Source organism: Mercenaria mercenaria, chromosome 6, assembly GCF_021730395.1.
Source record: "Mercenaria mercenaria strain notata chromosome 6, MADL_Memer_1, whole genome shotgun sequence".
In the NCBI taxonomy this organism is placed as follows: domain Eukaryota; kingdom Metazoa; phylum Mollusca; class Bivalvia; order Venerida; family Veneridae; genus Mercenaria; species Mercenaria mercenaria.
This window is the reverse complement of record NC_069366.1, coordinates 49345777-49364780: the sequence shown is the minus strand read 5'-3', so window position 1 is coordinate 49364780 and position 19004 is coordinate 49345777. Positions and strand designations below refer to the sequence as shown.

General features: G+C 34.7%; 1 protein-coding gene across 1 annotated transcript; it reads left to right on the top strand.

Annotated features, from left to right (window-relative positions):
• Nucleotides 1–2882: 2882 nt before the first annotated feature.
• LOC123548948 (CCN family member 2-like) lies at nucleotides 2883–17096 on the top strand. Its single transcript, XM_045336609.2, has 7 exons — nucleotides 2883–3042; nucleotides 11419–11529; nucleotides 12716–12766; nucleotides 13477–13581; nucleotides 13997–14059; nucleotides 14944–15055; nucleotides 16897–17096. The coding sequence occupies exons 1-7, from the start codon at nucleotides 2931–2933 to the stop codon at nucleotides 17021–17023; spliced, it is 681 nt and encodes a 226-aa protein (XP_045192544.2). The 5' UTR covers nucleotides 2883–2930; the 3' UTR covers nucleotides 17024–17096.
• The last annotated feature ends 1908 nt before the right edge of the window (nucleotides 17097–19004 follow it).

The window sequence follows — 19004 nt, the reverse complement described above, 5'->3', positions numbered from 1 at the left end:
CAAAAAGATGATGCAATACCTGCATTTAACCTACAGCTGCATTGAGGCCCGTATGTCAGTTTGTGACAGAATGGAAAGGAAAGGTTTTAGTCTTAAAAGTCAGGGTTTGTTAGTTGAAATTGGTTTCCAAGACATTTTAAACTGCAGTTAATTACAATTTAGATGCATACTGTTGAAAGAAGTTCTACAAAAGTGAAGTTGTCTACAGTTATATAAACGAAATAGTGCGTCATAATACTGCAGTTTTGACGAAGAGCAAAGTAGGTGAGTATGTGTGTATGGGCGGGGCGGGGTGCGAAGGGGGATAGGGGAAGGATGCATTTATTTAAATAAAAGATACAACACAAATCCAGAATCGTACAGAGTAGAACAATATCATGTCATCATGTCTATTTGAGCAAAGAAGACCAAGCTTGGACTAAAAAAAACCTTAGTACGACCTAAATTTTGTAATGGTTTTGCCTGTTGAAAGAATGCAAAATGCCTACCTTTATAGCAAAGGAACTTTAATTTTTGATTTAGAAAACTGAAGTGCAGAATCAGAACAATCGGATATATGAATGACATTTCAAATGTATATGAAGTGGTTTAGATTTTTGTGTCAGGCGTGCTTTTTATCAACAATTTTATAAATGTTCTGCTCTTTTAAAGCATGCTCAGTTAGAACTAGTGTTAATAGCTAAATATAGTATCTCAAGACATTCTCTACAGGTTTATGATACAAATATGAAAAACGCTGATAAGAAAATCTATAATTTTAAACTTCTGTATACGAAAGAACCTTGCAGTTTAATGTTATCTCATAATAGAAATTGAAATTGGTAATCAGCCCAATGTGCATGTGTGTTTTTAACAAAGTGACACAAAATTACAGTTATACAAACAAGAACACTTGAAGAAAATAACTTATACTATTTTCATATCTGTTTTTTTTTTCTCGAGAAAAAATACCCTTTTTTGTTTCAGTTAAAGTCGTATATATATGCTCACAAGGTTTAGCTCTCGTTTTGTGGAGGACAGTATCAAAACAAAAGTAAGAAATTTATTTAAATGTTTTCTTTTTCTATTACATGTACACGCAACACGAATTCCATGATATCATATGCTAACATAATCTATTGTGAATACAGAAATGATATTTCTGCATGAATATATAAAGCAACATATTCAAATCTGCTTAAATGATGCGGAATGGATTCCTAAAATTCAGGAATTAATAAAGACCAAGAACATTGTTATAGACTAGTCAGTTATAGATCAACTTTATTGACAATAGAAATTCCTGTTAGTAAAAAGTCTGTAATTTTACATATTAAAATAAATTCATCCCTAATTTACCCCGTTATTAGGCAGAGTGAGCGTGATGTAAACGGTTACTTTCAAACAGAGCAGGATAAAGAACCAAACACAATACTGTGCGTTAGAGAAGCGACCTTCTTACAGTTGCGTTCTTGCATCATTGCTATTCCTATTGAAATTTATCCCGCACGCTTAGCTCATTAAGTACAGCGCAGATCTACAGATTGCAGAGTCGTGATTTTTATCCCCGTTCTCCATGACGATTTGATAACAGAATGTGTCTGCAATCATTCGTCCTTTACCTCTGATTCATGCGGAGGCGTTGACAGTTACAGAACAGATTAGAACTGGTATAGAGTCCAGGAACATTAGAGAGGTAAGCTGCCCACGGTTACATAACCGAGAAACTTTGAAAAACGGTGCTAAACACAAAACAAACAAAACAAGCAAAACAAATCCTATTTCAACTTTGCCCTTTTTCCCTTTTCTCACATTCCTACATTCTGTTATAATTTTGAAAATGGTAATAAGTACAATAGAATTAAATCGACCTGCATTAACGCCTTTGAATAATATGTCAGATAAGTATATTTCTACCTATATTTTATCTGAAGCTGTATATGTTAGACGACCTGTTAAATTTGAATTTATATTATTTTTCCTAAATTCAGGAAATATGAAAGGCATATTTTGAAACTAATGAACGTATTTGCATAATTTTATAACATTTTCTAATATCTAAATGTTTGACATGAAGAAATAGAACGAAAGACACAATCTATACCTGATATTTGACGATATTTATGCCATGTCAATTTATAATTATTTCCGTTACATATCAGCTCACACGAAAAACCCACTTTCCGTTTTCCAACGAGGGAAAAATCTTGCATAGCGAGGAATTCCTCCGAGTATTGCCTTATATTCTGACTCGGAGTACCGACTGTTATAGTTTTATTACTTTATCGGAATTTCGTCGAGTCATTCGGAGAAATTACTTGACGGAACTCCAATTCGAAATTATACAGGTAACACTATAACATGTACCGGTCTTCATGGCCACTCCGCGCGACTCCGATGTAATGTAATGTAAAATAAAAAAAGATGATATTATTATTATTCACAAATACTGTGGGTTTTTTGTGCGTATCACTATGTAAAATATAATTATCCTGTTCCAAGTAATTGGAAATCTGTCCTCGAAGTTACTCGAAGACCCAATTAAATTTGTATAAGTAATTATTTATTCGTCTCGGAGTCACTCGAAGGAATTCGTCAAGTAAATCAGAAACAAAGAAACCAATATAGGTGTGTTTTCCGCTAATAGGATTTCATCTCGAGTCACTCCAAAGATTTCCTTCCAGTGACTTCGCATAAATCCTCGGAGTCAGATAGCGAAATTCCTTGACGGAAAATGGCTGACTCGAAGAAACTTCGAGTCGGATTCTTAACTGTTACTCGTCTTGGCCTCCGAGGATCGAGTAGAATGGGTTTCCGCGTGAGCTTGTCTGTATATTTAGATTCCAACCGCGTTATCTGTGCCTTGGGGGTATCTGTCGAGGTCAAATTTCAAACGATCATAGAAGGTTATCATACACGCTGGTTTCGTCCACTTTTTGTCAGACATCATCATGAAAGCGTGTGTAGTGTTTCTCTTGGGGATTGGACTAGTGCCTTGTTTGGCAAAAGTAACTGATTTGACTGAAAAGGAAAAGAGATTTATCTTGACGTTCGCGAAAGCAGGTATATGTTTTTTTGTTTTATGATAACACATTTACCATTTTTGGCTATAAGGGATCACTTATCTCCAGATGTAAGCTCCTGTACCAAGTTCTGCAGGACATGATAAAATTGTTACCAAGTCAAGTGAAGACGTAGACATTTAAAAATAATTAATTAATTAATAAATAACAAATTTTATAAATACATGTATTATCAACATGGCGACAGGTTCAATAACCTGTTTTCAAACCATCTGCAAAAATGCATGTAATCATTGTTTTAATAATGTAAGAGCCTTAAACGTTTCTTAACTTTTAAGCAAAGGCAGATTTTGATATTGATCATTTTTATAGTTAATTAAATACCTGTCTTTTTCTCAAAGCCAGACAAAATATAGAATATAGGAAAATTAAGAATAAAGTCTGAAAACTATTATTTTTAAGTGGTTCTTTAATAAGGCCAATAATCTAAACACTTTAGAAGTATATTTCCTCAATTAAAACAGAAGAAAAATGACATTACTTACTAGTTACAAGATTTAATTCGAATTGTTTAAGAAATGTAAGAGTCCACTAAACTGGACTTATAAAGCATTTTAAGTACATTTTTGGCAATTTTTGTCAAATTGTACAAATACTTCTTTGATAATGTCACATAACTTATATACGACTTAGAAGAGGAGACAGTAAGTAATTACCTCCAAGAAAGATATTGCTTTACCTTACACAGAAATTATATGTTATGGATATATGTGCAGCATGCAAAAAGTTATAGTGAAAACACCATTTTTGCACATTCCCTTGAATTAAATTAAATAAAATATTTGTTTTTCATGCATGCTGTAGCAGGTACCTTATATACCAAGTATCTGCAAGTGAAAGTAATGATATCATTCATGACCTAAAGGTAAAATAAACAGAGAATAAGTTTAGGCTCTGAAAACAGGTGAGGTTTTGAAAACAGGTACTTTGACGATAATATCCCTTGTGTTCGATGACCGATGTCCATCGTTTCAGCAGGTCTAAGCAACTGCGCTCATATACCCAAACCTGCGAGGCCACAACGGCTTCTAGGTCCTCTAAATCACTAAAGCGAATTCCTCTCATGTTCTCTTTTAGCTTCGGGAAAAGATCTAATCACATGGACTTATGTCTGGCGAATAGGGTGGATGGTCCAAAATTACCCCAATTACCTACTATTACTAATCGATTACTGACGTCACCCCATCCGTTCCGTGCGGTGTAAAAGGATCGGACACGCTGCTAAAGCTTAGGTTGCTTTCTTCGAATCGCTGTTCTGAGGCACTTTTGAATATAATCCGTGTAGTATTTTGCATTGACCTTTTTACCAGCTGGAACTTTATGGGTAGTGAGAACACCCAGGAAATCGTACGCGAAGACCATAGTATCTTCAATTTTGACAGTACTAGCCAAAACTTTACAGGCCGCGGCGAGCTTAGAGTATACCACTCAGCAGATTGTCTCTTCAGATCTAGCGCATATGACCTCACCCTGGTTTAATTAATAGCAACAGCCCTTGATAGAAAGTCTTCACGTGAAAAATAATCGGTAGCGACTTCCAAACGATGTTCATCCTGGTCGGATGTCAAACGATGGGGTACCCAACGGACGGAAACCTTTCTCATTTCCAAACGGTTGCGAATAATTGTATGAAGAGACCATACACTTGTGACCAACTCCTTTGCCATTTCTTCACTTGTAAGTCTTTTATCCCTTTTCAAATGTTCCTTACTTGTTCGATGTTGAAATCAGTGGTTACGCTCGCAGTTCTGCCTGCACGTCGATGATCTTTCACGGCCTCTCGTTCAGACTTGAATTCATTCACCTATCTGGTTACTGATTTATTCGAAAGAGAATATGTTTCGCATGCTTCTCGTAGTGCTTCATAAGTTTCTGTCGAACTCTTTTTACGAACTTCATTTTTTATGTAGCTGCACTGCGATGTAAGCCATGACGCTCTGAGTGACGTCATTTGATGTCGTGTTATAATGACGTCATGCAGCATGACGTCATTATCTATTAACGTTTAAATCACAATAAAATAAATATGTAAGAATGCAAAGTTTCAGCGTGATTGGAAATACACTTTCAGAGATATTTCGTATGTGTCACTATATATTGAATGACCCTCGTATATTCAAAGTTTCATTAACAAAATCTCTTGTGCTGTGAACTTATTGCACAATCCACATATTGTCATATGTTTAACTACTTATTTGCATACATCCACATCTTTTGACATAGCAACATAACAGAAGGACGTAGCAGTCATAGCTTTTGACATAGCAGAACAAAGGACGTAACTGTCATAGTTTTTCACATAGAAACATAAATAAAGGACGTAGAAGCCACAGCTTTTGACATAGCAAAATAAGAAAAAGACACAGCATCCACAGCTTTTTACATAGGACGTATCAGCCACAGCTTTTGACTTAGCGACATAACAAAAGGACGTATCATCCACAGCTTTCGACAAAGCAACATAGCAAAAGGACGTAGCATCCACAGCTTTTGACAAAGCGACATAACAAAAGGACGTATCATCCACAGCTTTCGACAAAGCAACATAGCAAAAGGACGTAGCATCCACAGCTTTTGACAAAGCGACATAACAAAAGGACGTAGCATCCACAGCTTTTGACATAGCAACATAACAAAAGAACGTAGCATCCACAGCTTTTGACATAGCAACATAAATAAAAGACGTAGCATCCACAGCTTTTGACATAGCAACATAACAAAAGGACGTAGCATTCAGAGCTTTTGACATAGCAACATAAATAAAAGACGTAACAGCCACAGGTTTTGACATAGCAACATAACAAAAGGACGTAGCATCCACAGCTTCTCACATAGCAACACAACAAAAGGACATACATTCCATAATGCATTCTATCAATGAAAAAAATATTTTGTTCTGTCGATTTTATTTTTCTGACTAAAGGACTTGCGGACGGACTGAAATAACGGGAGTAAATCATAAGTTCCCAACGGTGAAAAAAAAACGGCAGTGACATATAAAGCTGTCCTCTTTATCATACTTAATAGTATATGAACTTCATTAATAGTAATTATGATATGTTTAAATAATTCATATTGAGATGTAAATCTGCACGCATGACGTAGGTATCCAAAATGATTGATAAGGGCATCCAATTACCAAATATACAATTCTTGATAACTTATAACCTATTTTAAAAGAATGGCCATGTAAAAACCTTGAACAAAATAGACAACTCTTGAACTGGCTGTCTTTCGGTAATATATAGGATTTATAATAGATTTCAGAGAAAACAAATCAGTAGAAATTAGCTTAGCCTGCCTTTCAACAATAAGCATAAAGAAGTAACCCGAAAGAAGATAGATTAAAAATGCCATGAAATGCTCTTCATTTATGCATTCTACAAATGAATTAACTGATATGCTACTTAAAACAAAACTGTTTGTCCGGATAAACTACAATGAATATATCGAGGAAATTGTTTATGAGATGATATGCCAGTCTTGAATACATATTGGTATTTCAGAACGACTCGATTTCGTGAAAACGTAAATGTTGCCTTTTTTTGACACAGGTATTATTTTGATATATTTTTGTGTTAGGGTGTGAAGTGCAAACATTCTATATAAAACTTTGAATACAAGTACACATGGCTGTTTGAAAAAGAAAAATGTATCAAGTAAGGATATGACGTCATTCGAAAGTACTTGAGATGAACACGACGTTAACTGCGTATATGTAACACACATATATATAGCTAAAACGGTCATGTTATCCTATGGAACGCCCTAGCTGTCTTCTGATGTTGATATAGCACTTTATGCTGTACATATACCGGTATATGAAATGCCTCTACCCATATATACAGTGTTTATACATGTATTGTATATATGGTGCTTTCAACTGTATATACGGTTCGTTTACTTGTATATACTGTACCTTTATATTTATATCCGGTGCTTTCAACTTTATAGGCGGTGCAAATTATTATATATAACATTATGTGCAAACTACATTATGAGATCGGAATATTACGAAAGTTAACGAATATTGCCGAACACATCCAACATAGGATATTATTCGAGGGCCGTTCAGGGTAGGCATAAAGAGCGAAAATAAGGTTATTTACGCAAAAACAAGGTTATTTTCTCGAAAATAATATTTTTCTTACGAAAATAAGCCATATTTTTTATATAACTTATTTAAATTTATTTGATATCATTATACAGGTACGAATAAGAAAATAAGCCATATTTTTTATATATATCTTATTTAAATTTATTTGATATCATTATACAGATACGATCAGTAGACACTTATAAAGCAAAAATAAATTATTTTAGTCTAACAATTAGGAAATCATTAGCGATTTTAATTAACACGCGTCAAAATCGGTAACGAAAATAACTTTATATATGCGAAATAAGCTATATATTTTACTTTTTTATATTCTTAAAACTGTATTTTCCGTTACTTTAAAGAACATGTTTGCACATACTTATATACGAAAAATAATTGATTTTGTACCAATAATTACGAAATGAACAGCAAATATTTATAATGTGTGCGTCAAAATCAGTAATGAAAATAAATCTTTATATGCAAAAATAAGCTATATATTTTATTTCTAACATTTTTCTAAAACTTTTTTTTCTGTCACTTTAAAGAACATGTTTGCACAAACTTTACACGAAAAATAATTGGTTTTGTACTAATAATATCGAAATGAAAAGCAAATATTGATGATGTGTGCGTCAAAATCGCTAACGAAAATAACCTTAAGTGCGAAAATAAGCAATATGTTGTTTAATTTCCTATTGTTTTCTTTGCATTTTCTCCCAACTTAAAGACAATGTTGACACATGTTTATAAATAAAACGTACCCTTGTATGAAATCCTATGTCAGATGTTTTCGGCGATGCTCGTTATTTTCCGTAATAAACTGGATCTCATAATGTCGTTTAACCATAATGAAGGTTGCACCGCATATACACTTGAAATCACCGCAAATAAAGTTGAAAGTACCAAATATGAAAATCAAACCACTACACATATTGAAAAGAGGACCAACGAAAGCTGAAACAACCGCATAATTATACCGTTAAAAGCACCGCACGCACATTAGAAAGCACCGCATATAAAGCTGAAATCACCTCATGTGTAGCTGAAACTATCGCATGAAAATGTAAAACCAATCCATATACAGTTGCAAGTACCACGTATACAGTAGGAAGCATATCATATAAAGTTAAAAGCACAGCATATGTAGTTTAAAGCATCGCATATAAACATATGTATATGTAAAGTCAAAAGCAAATTATATAAAGTGAAAATCATCGTATATTTAGACAAGAGCACGCCGTATACAGTTAAATCCGCATATAGTTAAAAGTACAGTATACATAGTTAGATGCACAGCATATCCTTTCCGCACCTGTAACGTAATAAAACGTATAAGCGTCTGATGGCCCTGAAATGTCTAGGTCTTCAGCTCTCAAATACGGAATAGCTTACATCCGAGGCATATACTGACACTTTCAGACAACATAAAAAAGGACCTTTTGAGCGATTTGACGAAGTTCCAAAAATCTCTATGTACCCTAGCTCCGTTACGGACCCCTGTGGGATTTGTGTTTATTTCGAGTTCAAATATGTTTCCATAGATGAAAAGCTGACATGTCGTGCTAAAGCCCAGGTATTTTCAAATCGTTAGAAAATGTTGAAAATTGACTCCCCATTAGCAAAAATTACGAAGTCCACGCGCATACATTTTGACGGGGTGACCCCTGCGCGTGACCCTTGACTATCGACCAATGCAGAGGCGACTTTCGTTTTCAAGTTTAGCATGTCTACTTTCATTTTCTTTACTTTCGGAAATAGCTGAAGGTCGAGTGACGTGATTTTCTGTGCTGTCAAAAACATCCATATGCCTGGCGAGATTGCATAAAAATGTGCCCGGTGTCCTAAGGATATATATACAGATAAAGGCGACGCATATAAAGTTGACAGCACCACATAAACAGTTGAAACGATCGCATACAGAGTTAAATATAACGCACAATCAGATGAAAGCATTGCATATACATCTGAAAGGACCGCATATAAAGTTAAAAACACCGCACCCTATATACAGTGTTAAGCGCATCATATACAAGTATGTATAAGCACTGCACATACAAGTAGAGGCACTTCATATACTGATATATGTACAGCATAAAGTGCTATATCAATATCAAAAGACAGCTATGGCTTTCCATACTATCCGAACGAATACGTTACTCTTGGCGGGGATAACTTTTATATACACTATCATGTTACTTTTGAACACGGCCGGGTTTCAGAATTATGGTTTGTGCAAGTTTCCCAGTGGTGTTTTGCCGCTGACAATCCTCAGGCTTCATATGGTTGATTTTTCCTTATTGTTTTACTTTGTCTATGTATCTTTTTAAGCCCTTACCCTGCGAAATTTCTAGAATGAACTTGTCTATTTTTGGACAGTACCATTACCTGTTAAAAGGGGTGCCTACCAAAAATATACTGACTGAATGGCGAACAGTGCAGATCTTGATCAGACTGCACGGATGTGAAGGCTGATCATGATCTACACTGGTCGCAAAGGCAGAATCAATCGTGTTTAGCATGATAAGGGTTAAGATAAACTTCTGTCATCTACAGTCCTTCAAGAACATTGTATTATAGTGGTTGTGTACTTGAAACAAGATGTTTGTCTTTGTTGTAAGGAACAAACGCATATTAACATTAATTTATAATTTTAGATAGTTTGCAAATCATTACAGAACAGGAAGAGATTTTAGTTCTATAAATAAACCCCAATGAACATTATCTGTCATGCATTTGACATGCCCCGAAAACCTTATCGGAATAAACCCTAATTTAAGAGTCATTTGTTTCTAAATTTGACTATGAATAATCACGCCGTCTCTACTTCCCGAACCTGTCTTTGACATACTTTGTCGCTGATTGGGTACTCATTATTACAAATAAGTTTCAGGAAGTTTTGCAAAATATTAAACGCGTGTGTTGAAATTTAAAACATTGAAACGTCATCAAAATGCAGTTGTACCTCGTTTCAAATCCTAAATCATTAACAAGTCTCTTGACTGTAATGTTATCAATCCCATTTGATACGCTCATATATGTCTTTTAAAAAGTAAAACCAATACCTCTATATGGAAGTGAAATCTGGAGTTTTGGCAATACTTTGTTATAGACAGAGCTTCGGATAAATGAGCCGTGCCATGAGAAAACCAACATAATGGCTTTGCGACCAGCATGGATCCAGACCAGCCTGCGCATCCGCGCAGTCTGGTCAGAATCCATGCTGTTCGCTTTTAAAGCCTACTGCAATTAAAGAAACCGTTAGCGAACAGCATGGATCCTGACCAGACTGCGCGGATGCGCAGGCTGGTCTGGATCCATGCTGGTCGCAAACCCATTATGTTGATTTTCTCATGGCGCGGCACAAATTTTTAATTAAGTCAACACCATTTAATATAATCTTTTGCGTATAAAACATTACACAAAGATTTGTAGATTTAAAAGAGGGTTGTTGTTTTCGGGACAAAACAAACTATTTCAGATGATGTATGAACCACATACCTACATCAAATCAAATGTAAAAACATGAATTTTAACAGCACGAATCCAATCCTATTCATGTGCAGATTTCGCAAATATTAGATATGAATGACTTTGCTTATAACTTGCATTGTAGAACATGTGCTTAGAATACCTCTATATGTTATGACTTTATGCTATGATTAATTCGTTATAAATTATGGACATGTATTTATGTTATACAGTTTACCATTGAGCACACATCCAGGTACCGAAGGCTGCTGTATTAGATTTCATTTCTTAATTATATTAAACCCCGCTTGGAATGTACAATTCTATAGCTATCAGAGTGACTTCAGAATTGTCACTGGTTTTACCTTGATACCCACCCGTACCTGAATTATGAACAAGACAGGCAGGGAAGATCTACCTCCACTGTTAAATACTGGAAAGTTGTCTGATTGTCTACGTTGTGTATTTGCGACTTAAAAGCAAAGAAACACGTAAAAAATCGATAAAATTTGTAAAAAGACCTTTGGAAGCAAAGAATGCATAAAAGAAGAATAATAGCAGACTCGGTTTGATTGAGTCTGTTCATCAGAGGTAGTGAAATGTGCAACACCTCTCACGCCCGCTAGCACCGTCTTAAGCGAAACTCTATTACACATGTTGAATGGACTCCATGATCCCAAAGGACCAGAAAATATAACAACACTGAATCCAAGTACGGGGACACTTTTTACATCCGCCACACCGCACTTAAACACTAAACATTAAATACTTTCGCCTCTATTTCAGCTTGTTCCGATTCCTTAGACAACTGCGCCGCCTATCCTAAGTCTGTGTGTTCGGACCCGAATTACCAGGCATGGGCCAAAGAAAACTGCAAGGCATATTGCAATTTGTGCTGTATGTAATTTTTATCTTTCACTTAGTTCACATTTTGATATTACTGTTTGATCGAGTTTTACAGTAACATTATGTTAACTTAAAATTGACTGGGTATCAGTAATGATGAATAATTTGTAAATAATCAAAGAAAAAATTCAATTCATTTTGTAGGTAAGTTGTTCTTCCAACAACCTTTGTAAAAACTCTGACCTTCGAACAGGGGCAATGATTAGCGTCTGAAATATTCTATTAAGAAAAAAATCCAAAATGTCTTCTCCAGTGTTATTAAATATCAGCAAACAAACCTGAAAATGGTTATGTATGTTTGTTTTTTATTTTCACTTAAGCTGCAGTGTGCTCAGGATCACAATGGAGATCTGACATGAACACGTTCAGATTCTCAGTTCTCACAAGACATTCCATTAAGTTTAGTTTTTTCATCTTACATTGTACGACTTCCATGTAAATATTGGATTGTTAGTATAAGGAAATCGGTTGTGAATGAAATCCACTTGTTTGAAACTAATATTGTACACATGCATTTTTTTGTTCAGAAAAGAATGGCACCAAGCAAAATGATATTAGAGTCAGGTTGGCTGAGTCTGTTCATGAGAGGTAAAGAAATGTGCAGCACTCCTCAGACTCCCTAACACTGGCATACATAAGTGTGCCAAACTTCTGTTAGGGAATCATGAAATCGAAATTTTGTGAGAGTCTGAAGTTTTTAACCGGGAAACATTGTTGATTGACAAGCATTATCTCCTATCTTCATGTACTTGTCAAAAGCGTCAAAAAAGGGTTACACTGTGAATTGATTTGTGATTCGTGAACTATAAAATGACGTTTTACAAGTTAATTATTTTATAAAAGGTTTATGACACCAAAGACCTTGAAAGTAATTCTAAAGCCCTGATAGCGTCATAGAAGGAACTTGTTAATTTTTTGTTATCTGACAAATTGAACAGAATATGCATATCATTGATATGTCAAAGTAATGACTTGTGTACTGGACACAGGTCAATAACAAATGAACATTTTATACTTCTATTCTTTGTATCGCGTTACTTCTTTTTCACTGGTTAATGAAAACGTGTTTGTACTAATTCAAATTTCTGCGTTTGAATTACAAAACATATATATTTTAATAGTTTTACTCAAGTTACGAATTGCATCTAAAATATTTTCAATACCTGTGTATTTTCAGCCAGCGGAAGTAGCGGAGGTGGAACGCCACCCCTCCCTGATACTTCTTCCGGTGAGTAATCCATTTACTTTTATCAATATTGATGAATACATGTATTTACTTTGCGATTTATTTCAAATATTAGTTTTTAATCTGAAGGCAACAGTTTGTGTTAAGAAATATATATTCAATTTGGCCAATATGGTTTTAGTCCGTAATATGTATATATTTTAAAAACCATGAAGTATTTTTGTTGATCTGAAGGAAGTTTGTTTTAATGATGTTTCATATAAAGCCTTGAATGCACTACACATTAGAACTGGTTCAATATTTGCATATATAGTCCCTGAATGCACTACACATTAGAACTGGTTCAATATTTTCATATATAGTCCCAAAATTTTGTTTTCATGTTCAAGAAACAGCATCAGCAAGTTTGTCTTTTTAACTGATTTGGACCAGAAAAGCTATATATTCTAATTCAGTCCTGCTTTATATATAAGCCCGATTTGCACTACGCATAGGAAATGGTTCTAGAAAAGCCAACTGTATTAGATAAAATCTCCCTTTATCTATATTATATAAATCCATTGCATCCTGGTGACTTATATAAGAAGATGCTTCACAGCTCCCAGTGAAATCGACTAAAATACCAATACGGTACTGATATTTGAGACAGTGATATGGTGATTGTGTTGGTGGTATGTTCGTACAAATTCTCTCAATGACACAATTATAATTGTATATCTGACAGTTCAGATGCTCAGATTTTGATATTTCAGGCTGCTCCGACAAACTCTCAGATTGTAGTGGATACGGCCCTTCGGCTTGCCAGAACTATCAGCAATGGGCACAAGAAAACTGTGCAAACACATGCAACATGTGCTGTAAGTTTTTCTACATTTTATGTAACAGCCATTTCTCGCTGGAAACACTGTTCAAGGAAACTTTATTTTAAAAGAACAGAATGAGCGTACTAGAAAAGTAGTTGTGTTTATTTCAACTGTTTAAACAACAAAACTGCAAAAATCTTACTTATATCTTGCATTGTGTTTAGACGATAGTTGATTTTTCATAGTATCTTTTTTGTAAGGTTTCAACTCTGTTTTTATTAAACAGCTGTTTCCTTCAAGTCTTCTTAAATCGGGACTGTCTGGTTTGGATTGAACGCGTGAACATTATGCAAAACATCTGAAGTGATAAAGCACTTTAACAGAAAAGATCATGTATCCGAAACTGATACAAAAATACCAGTATTTGAACTCTTTATTCTTGTTATGACTAAACGTTATTTTATTGTAGCAAGTAGCGGCGGAGGTGGAAGTCCGACGGGAAATGGTGGTGGAATGACAGGAACTTCGTCAGGTAAACGCTTTTCCGCTGTCGTTGTGTTTAGAACTTTTGTTTATTTTCCATTGCCCGCGTATGAAACTATCTCCACCAACAATTTCGACAAACAAATTTGTTTGGTGAGATAAATGAAGAAAAGGAATATCGTTTTGAATGCTGTTTACAGAAGAAACAAATCACAATCGAAAGTGAAATCGATTTGCTTCATTTATGACCCAAATTTTTACTTTAAATAAATATATTGTCTGATCAAATTTAATCAGATAATGATAGTCCAAAGCCGTATGCAACAGCCTCCTCCCCTAAACTCATGTTCCCGGTTCCTATTTTTCTTTCTAATGGTCATGAAAAATATCAACCCTTCATAGAGTGTGCGTCCGATCTGTTGAGGAATATTTTTCTTTAGCCAAAAGTAACAAGAAGCCGCCTTTTTCTATTTGTTTTGACTAAACAATTTTTAGGAGATGTCCCTGGACCCACACATTTAGGAATAGATCTCACCCCTGAGTTAGTTCAAAATCTGGCACGTTAGGCCACTGATTGACACAGAACTTGATATGTTATAAATGTAGAGAAACAAAATGTAGGACATTACTAAAAGTCTAACAATAGACCTTTCATCGCGTTATGCAAATGAACAATTTATGTTATGTACTGTAAAGCAGATATTTTCACTCGGTCAACATTTCGCGAATTTAAAATTTTAGTATGTTCGTGAGATTTAATATTCGCAAAATTCTAACAATGGTATCCTTCTTGAATTTGAATAATACTAATGGTGAATATTTACGCTAGGATTAATTTTCGCGATATGCAGGGCCTCGCGATTATAGCGAAATTCAAACCCTTGCGAAATTTCTGCTTTACCAGTATTCAAAAATTTTAACATTATTTCACAGGATGTGTCTACAACGGACAATTATACCAACAAGGTCAGACATGGAAAGACGCGTGCAAATATAATTGTGAATGTGTTGATGGAACCTCTGGAAAATATCAGTGTAGCGCGTTGTAAGTTATTGTTTGTAAATTGAATATACGACTGCCGAGGACTCTGAGCTCCTTTTCATCCCATATTCTACTGTTAATACCGACAGCTCTAACATTTTAAAACACTTCTTCAACTGCCAGTACCACAAGTTGTAAACATTTGCTTTAAACATGTATTTTAACGGTATCGACAGCTGTAAGTCTGTTTAATTTCCGAATATTACATTGCTTAAAACTTGAATGTAACCAGTGCCGGCTGTTGTGAGTCATTGTTGTTATAACGTCTACTACTCTTGTAAGTCCTTATTTAAAACCTGAGTATAACCTCTGTCGGCTGTTGTAAGTCCTTGTTCAAAAGTTGCCGACTGTCTGGAATCCATGTGGTTTAAACATTTACTACTGTCATTGCTACCATTTGTAAGTTCTTGTTTAAAACCCGAATATTACCATTGTCGGCTATCGTAAGTCCTTGTTCAAAGGCATGGCGTAGAGCCATAAGTCATTGCTTTAAACACGTATTCTGCTCTTCCCACATTTGAAAGTCTTAGAATTACCAGGTGCATATGGTGGCTGATTTCTGCCATTTCGATCTGGCGTGTTGGTACATTTGAAGAGCGGCAACAGGCCAACACGACAGTGCGACAAATAGCGTGCCATTACGATATATACGGTTTTGTCGTTTTGGCGCGCTAATTTGTCACTGTGGCATGATTGCGTGTTTGAAGAGCGCCAGAACCAAATGGGAGAAATAAGTCACCTTAGGTGCAGTTTTGTATGGAATGTTTCAGCTATTACCTTAAAACCACTAATGTTAGGCTCAACATTAACTTGCACAGTAACCATAAACATCAATTCCCCCTTTACCCAGTACATATCATTATTCTTCCATTTGTTTTTTACAGAATGCGAAAGTCATATATTATAACATAACATCAATGTAATTATATAACAGTAAAATGTACACTTAAGTTTCCTGAGTTTTTGAAGAAATTCACCGATTCACTTTTGATGGAATTCACCATAATGACTTTTGGTGGAATTCACCAAAATAACTTTTGATGGAATTCACTAAAATGACTTTTGATGGAATTCAGGCCGTATTGCTATTCTTTACTTTTCTTCCTTTTATTCGGAGTTTTTTAAATTGTGTATATCTTCCATGACAAAGCACTGTCGCAAAGTTAATGTACAAAATTTGCTCTAGGCTCAGAATTCTTTATGTGAAGAGCCCATCCAGCCGGCTTATGGAAGGTCGGTGATTCTACCCAGGTGCTCGCCCGTGATGAAATAATGTTCGAAAGGGCACCTGAGGTCTTCCTACACCATGAAAAGCTGGAAAGTCGCCATGTGACCTGAAATTGTGGCGGTGTGACGTTAAACCAAACAAAACTGCTTACTTATACATACATTAGTATGTAATATTTCATTTCTGGAAGTACAGTTATTGTACTGCGTTCTTTGAACATGGCTTTTTGGATTTTATGCATACATAGATATTGTGTAGTAATTGTTTAATTTTTTTTTCATATTTTCAAATGTGAACTGTATCTGTTATTCCGGTTAAAACTATTTAATAGTATCAACAAGTAAGTTACCATTATTTTTAGTCGGCACATTTTTCTTAAAATAAACGTGCTGCTGTAAATTAATAATTAGAGTAAGATATTGAACATAAAGACGAGCGTCTACAGGCCGTTAGTGCTAAGTTTTGCACATTGAAAAGGCTTGTAAATGTATGAAAATTAATATTTTTTATTGAATTATGTGTAATCAACAACATTATAGCAGATACGGGCTGGTCCTCCACATTTTTAACTTTTACAGAACGGACCAGAACTTTTTAACTTTTTTTCTATTTGTAGATGTTTAACCTGGAACTTACCTTCCGCGTGTCACATGAACCCGCCAGGACCAGGAAAATGCTGTCCACAACCTGCCTGTCCACCGTCTATCACTTTAAACTACCCTCCTGGTTATACACCACAATAGACGAGAAAACAATGCATTTATTGTTTGTTTATGATCATTTATAGAGTATTCTAATAAATATGAAAACAATTAATATTGTTGTTTTAGATTTTGCTATGATTTTGATTTTGATTTCATATATCTTGAATAAAATCTGTAAGAAGATACTTTCGGAAGTATAGAATGCACAAAAGCAAAATTATAGCAGACGCGGTTTGATTGCGTCCCTTTGATCGGAGACTCATTATCACCAGTATAGCTCTTATTTTTAGGCATAAAGATCCATGTTTCTCACGGGACTCAGGTTTCTGCTAACATTTCTATAGCATTAACTTTTTATGAAATATTAATATGCTTTTAGTTCAAAACAGTAATTCAGACAGGCCCTCTTAGTTTCAAACTGTGTTATCTTTTTCCTCATTAGAGCTTCTGATGTCAAAGTCCTAACGATACGAGGGTTGTTCAATAAACACGTAGACTGGCTCTTAAACTTTGTCCACGTTATGTGCAATTAAATAATTCTGTTTTAATGATTACAGTTGCCATCGGGCATCTTACTGCTTATTATAAACTGGTACAGTAATAAGCAGTAAAATACCCGATGTCAACTGTAATCATTAACATAGAATTATGTCACAGAGTACAAAACAATAGGTTATTTAATAGCCATAGTAATGCGTCCTAAATGTAAAATCATCAGTAACTGCAAATAAAATATTCCTTTTTAGGGTTCGAAGGTTATCATTTATCTCATTCTTAGTTCTTCTACTTTTGTGTATCTTTGAGAAGGCACTATCATGCAAAGGTGAATAATATATTGTTGTGTGTCAGCAAAGAGAAATATCATGGCTTTTTCGCCTTCAGGTAGATATGCATGTTAATGACCCATGGACACATTACGATTTAGGATATGATATAAAACAAAGCATAATTCGTTCTTTTAACATCACATTTACTTCGTGGCTAACTCGGAAGAAAGCCGCTTTTGTGCGTGTTCTACTAAATTCACGAAGTCAAATCACTAACAATATTTATGGCTCGATGGTTATCTTTCGTCTTATTCCTAATTTTCCACTTTTTTCTGTATTATCTAGATGGAATCATGCAAACGCGTATTGTGTTTTTTTCGTCTTCAGACATTCTACTTTAATTATTTACAAAATGAATTTGTTAATCGTGCTATAAAGGTAACCTTCTGCGTATATCAGACAGGAAAATGTAGTGAAAAATAGAAAGAAGATAGCCGTACTGTACATATCATATTTTTATGTAAAAAGTAATGTTTGTTTTTCTTTAAAACACGGCAATATTGACGTCACGTCGATATATTACTTGGCGTGATAGAAGAGGCGCTGAGAAAGAGTGCTACCCATTACATTTGATGTTATTTGGCGCTCAGTCCGAAATTATTCCTCGGGACGTGTAACCCTATCGCCATGTTTCAATTGGTCAAATTGACGTGACGTAGACCTACGTTTTGGAGCAATATATGCACTAAGAAACAGCGCTTCATTTGTTCACCAACATTTTACATAAAGAATTATTACAGTCGAAATAAAATGTAGTACAACTAATTAATTATATATTTTGATATTCAGAAACGGTTATACGTCCTCGTGAAATTATTCAACGTTGTGTTTAACGATATTCAAACATTGTTCTGCTATATGTTGTTTAATAATTGGTAATATATTTTTATATTTTATGGACGTTGCTATCTATTTAAAATATTTTAATTCACATCTGTTATATCTGTAGCACTGGTGAGGGTATAGAAACAAAACATTTATAGGAAATTTCAAGTTATATCTTTCACAAAAGATGGCTTATGGCATCCGTTTTTATTTTTCAAAAATACATCTTTTAACACCACATAAATGTTCAATATGAAAATGATGACAATCTGAAAATTCGTAATCGAAATGGCTAACTTTTATTCCCCTACTATAGATTTTATGAAATATCTCAAAAGACGAAAATTGGCTTAGGACAATGTTGAAAT

Coding starts and splice junctions, on each gene's coding strand:
- LOC123548948 (XM_045336609.2), top strand. CDS start 2,931: ATGAAAGCGTGTGTAGTGTTTCTCTTGGGGATTGGACTAGTGCCTTGT. Junction 3,043..11,418: donor CTTGACGTTCGCGAAAGCAG/GTATATGTTTTT, acceptor CCTCTATTTCAG/CTTGTTCCGATTCCTTAGAC. Junction 11,530..12,715: donor GGCATATTGCAATTTGTGCT/GTATGTAATTTT, acceptor GTGTATTTTCAG/CCAGCGGAAGTAGCGGAGGT.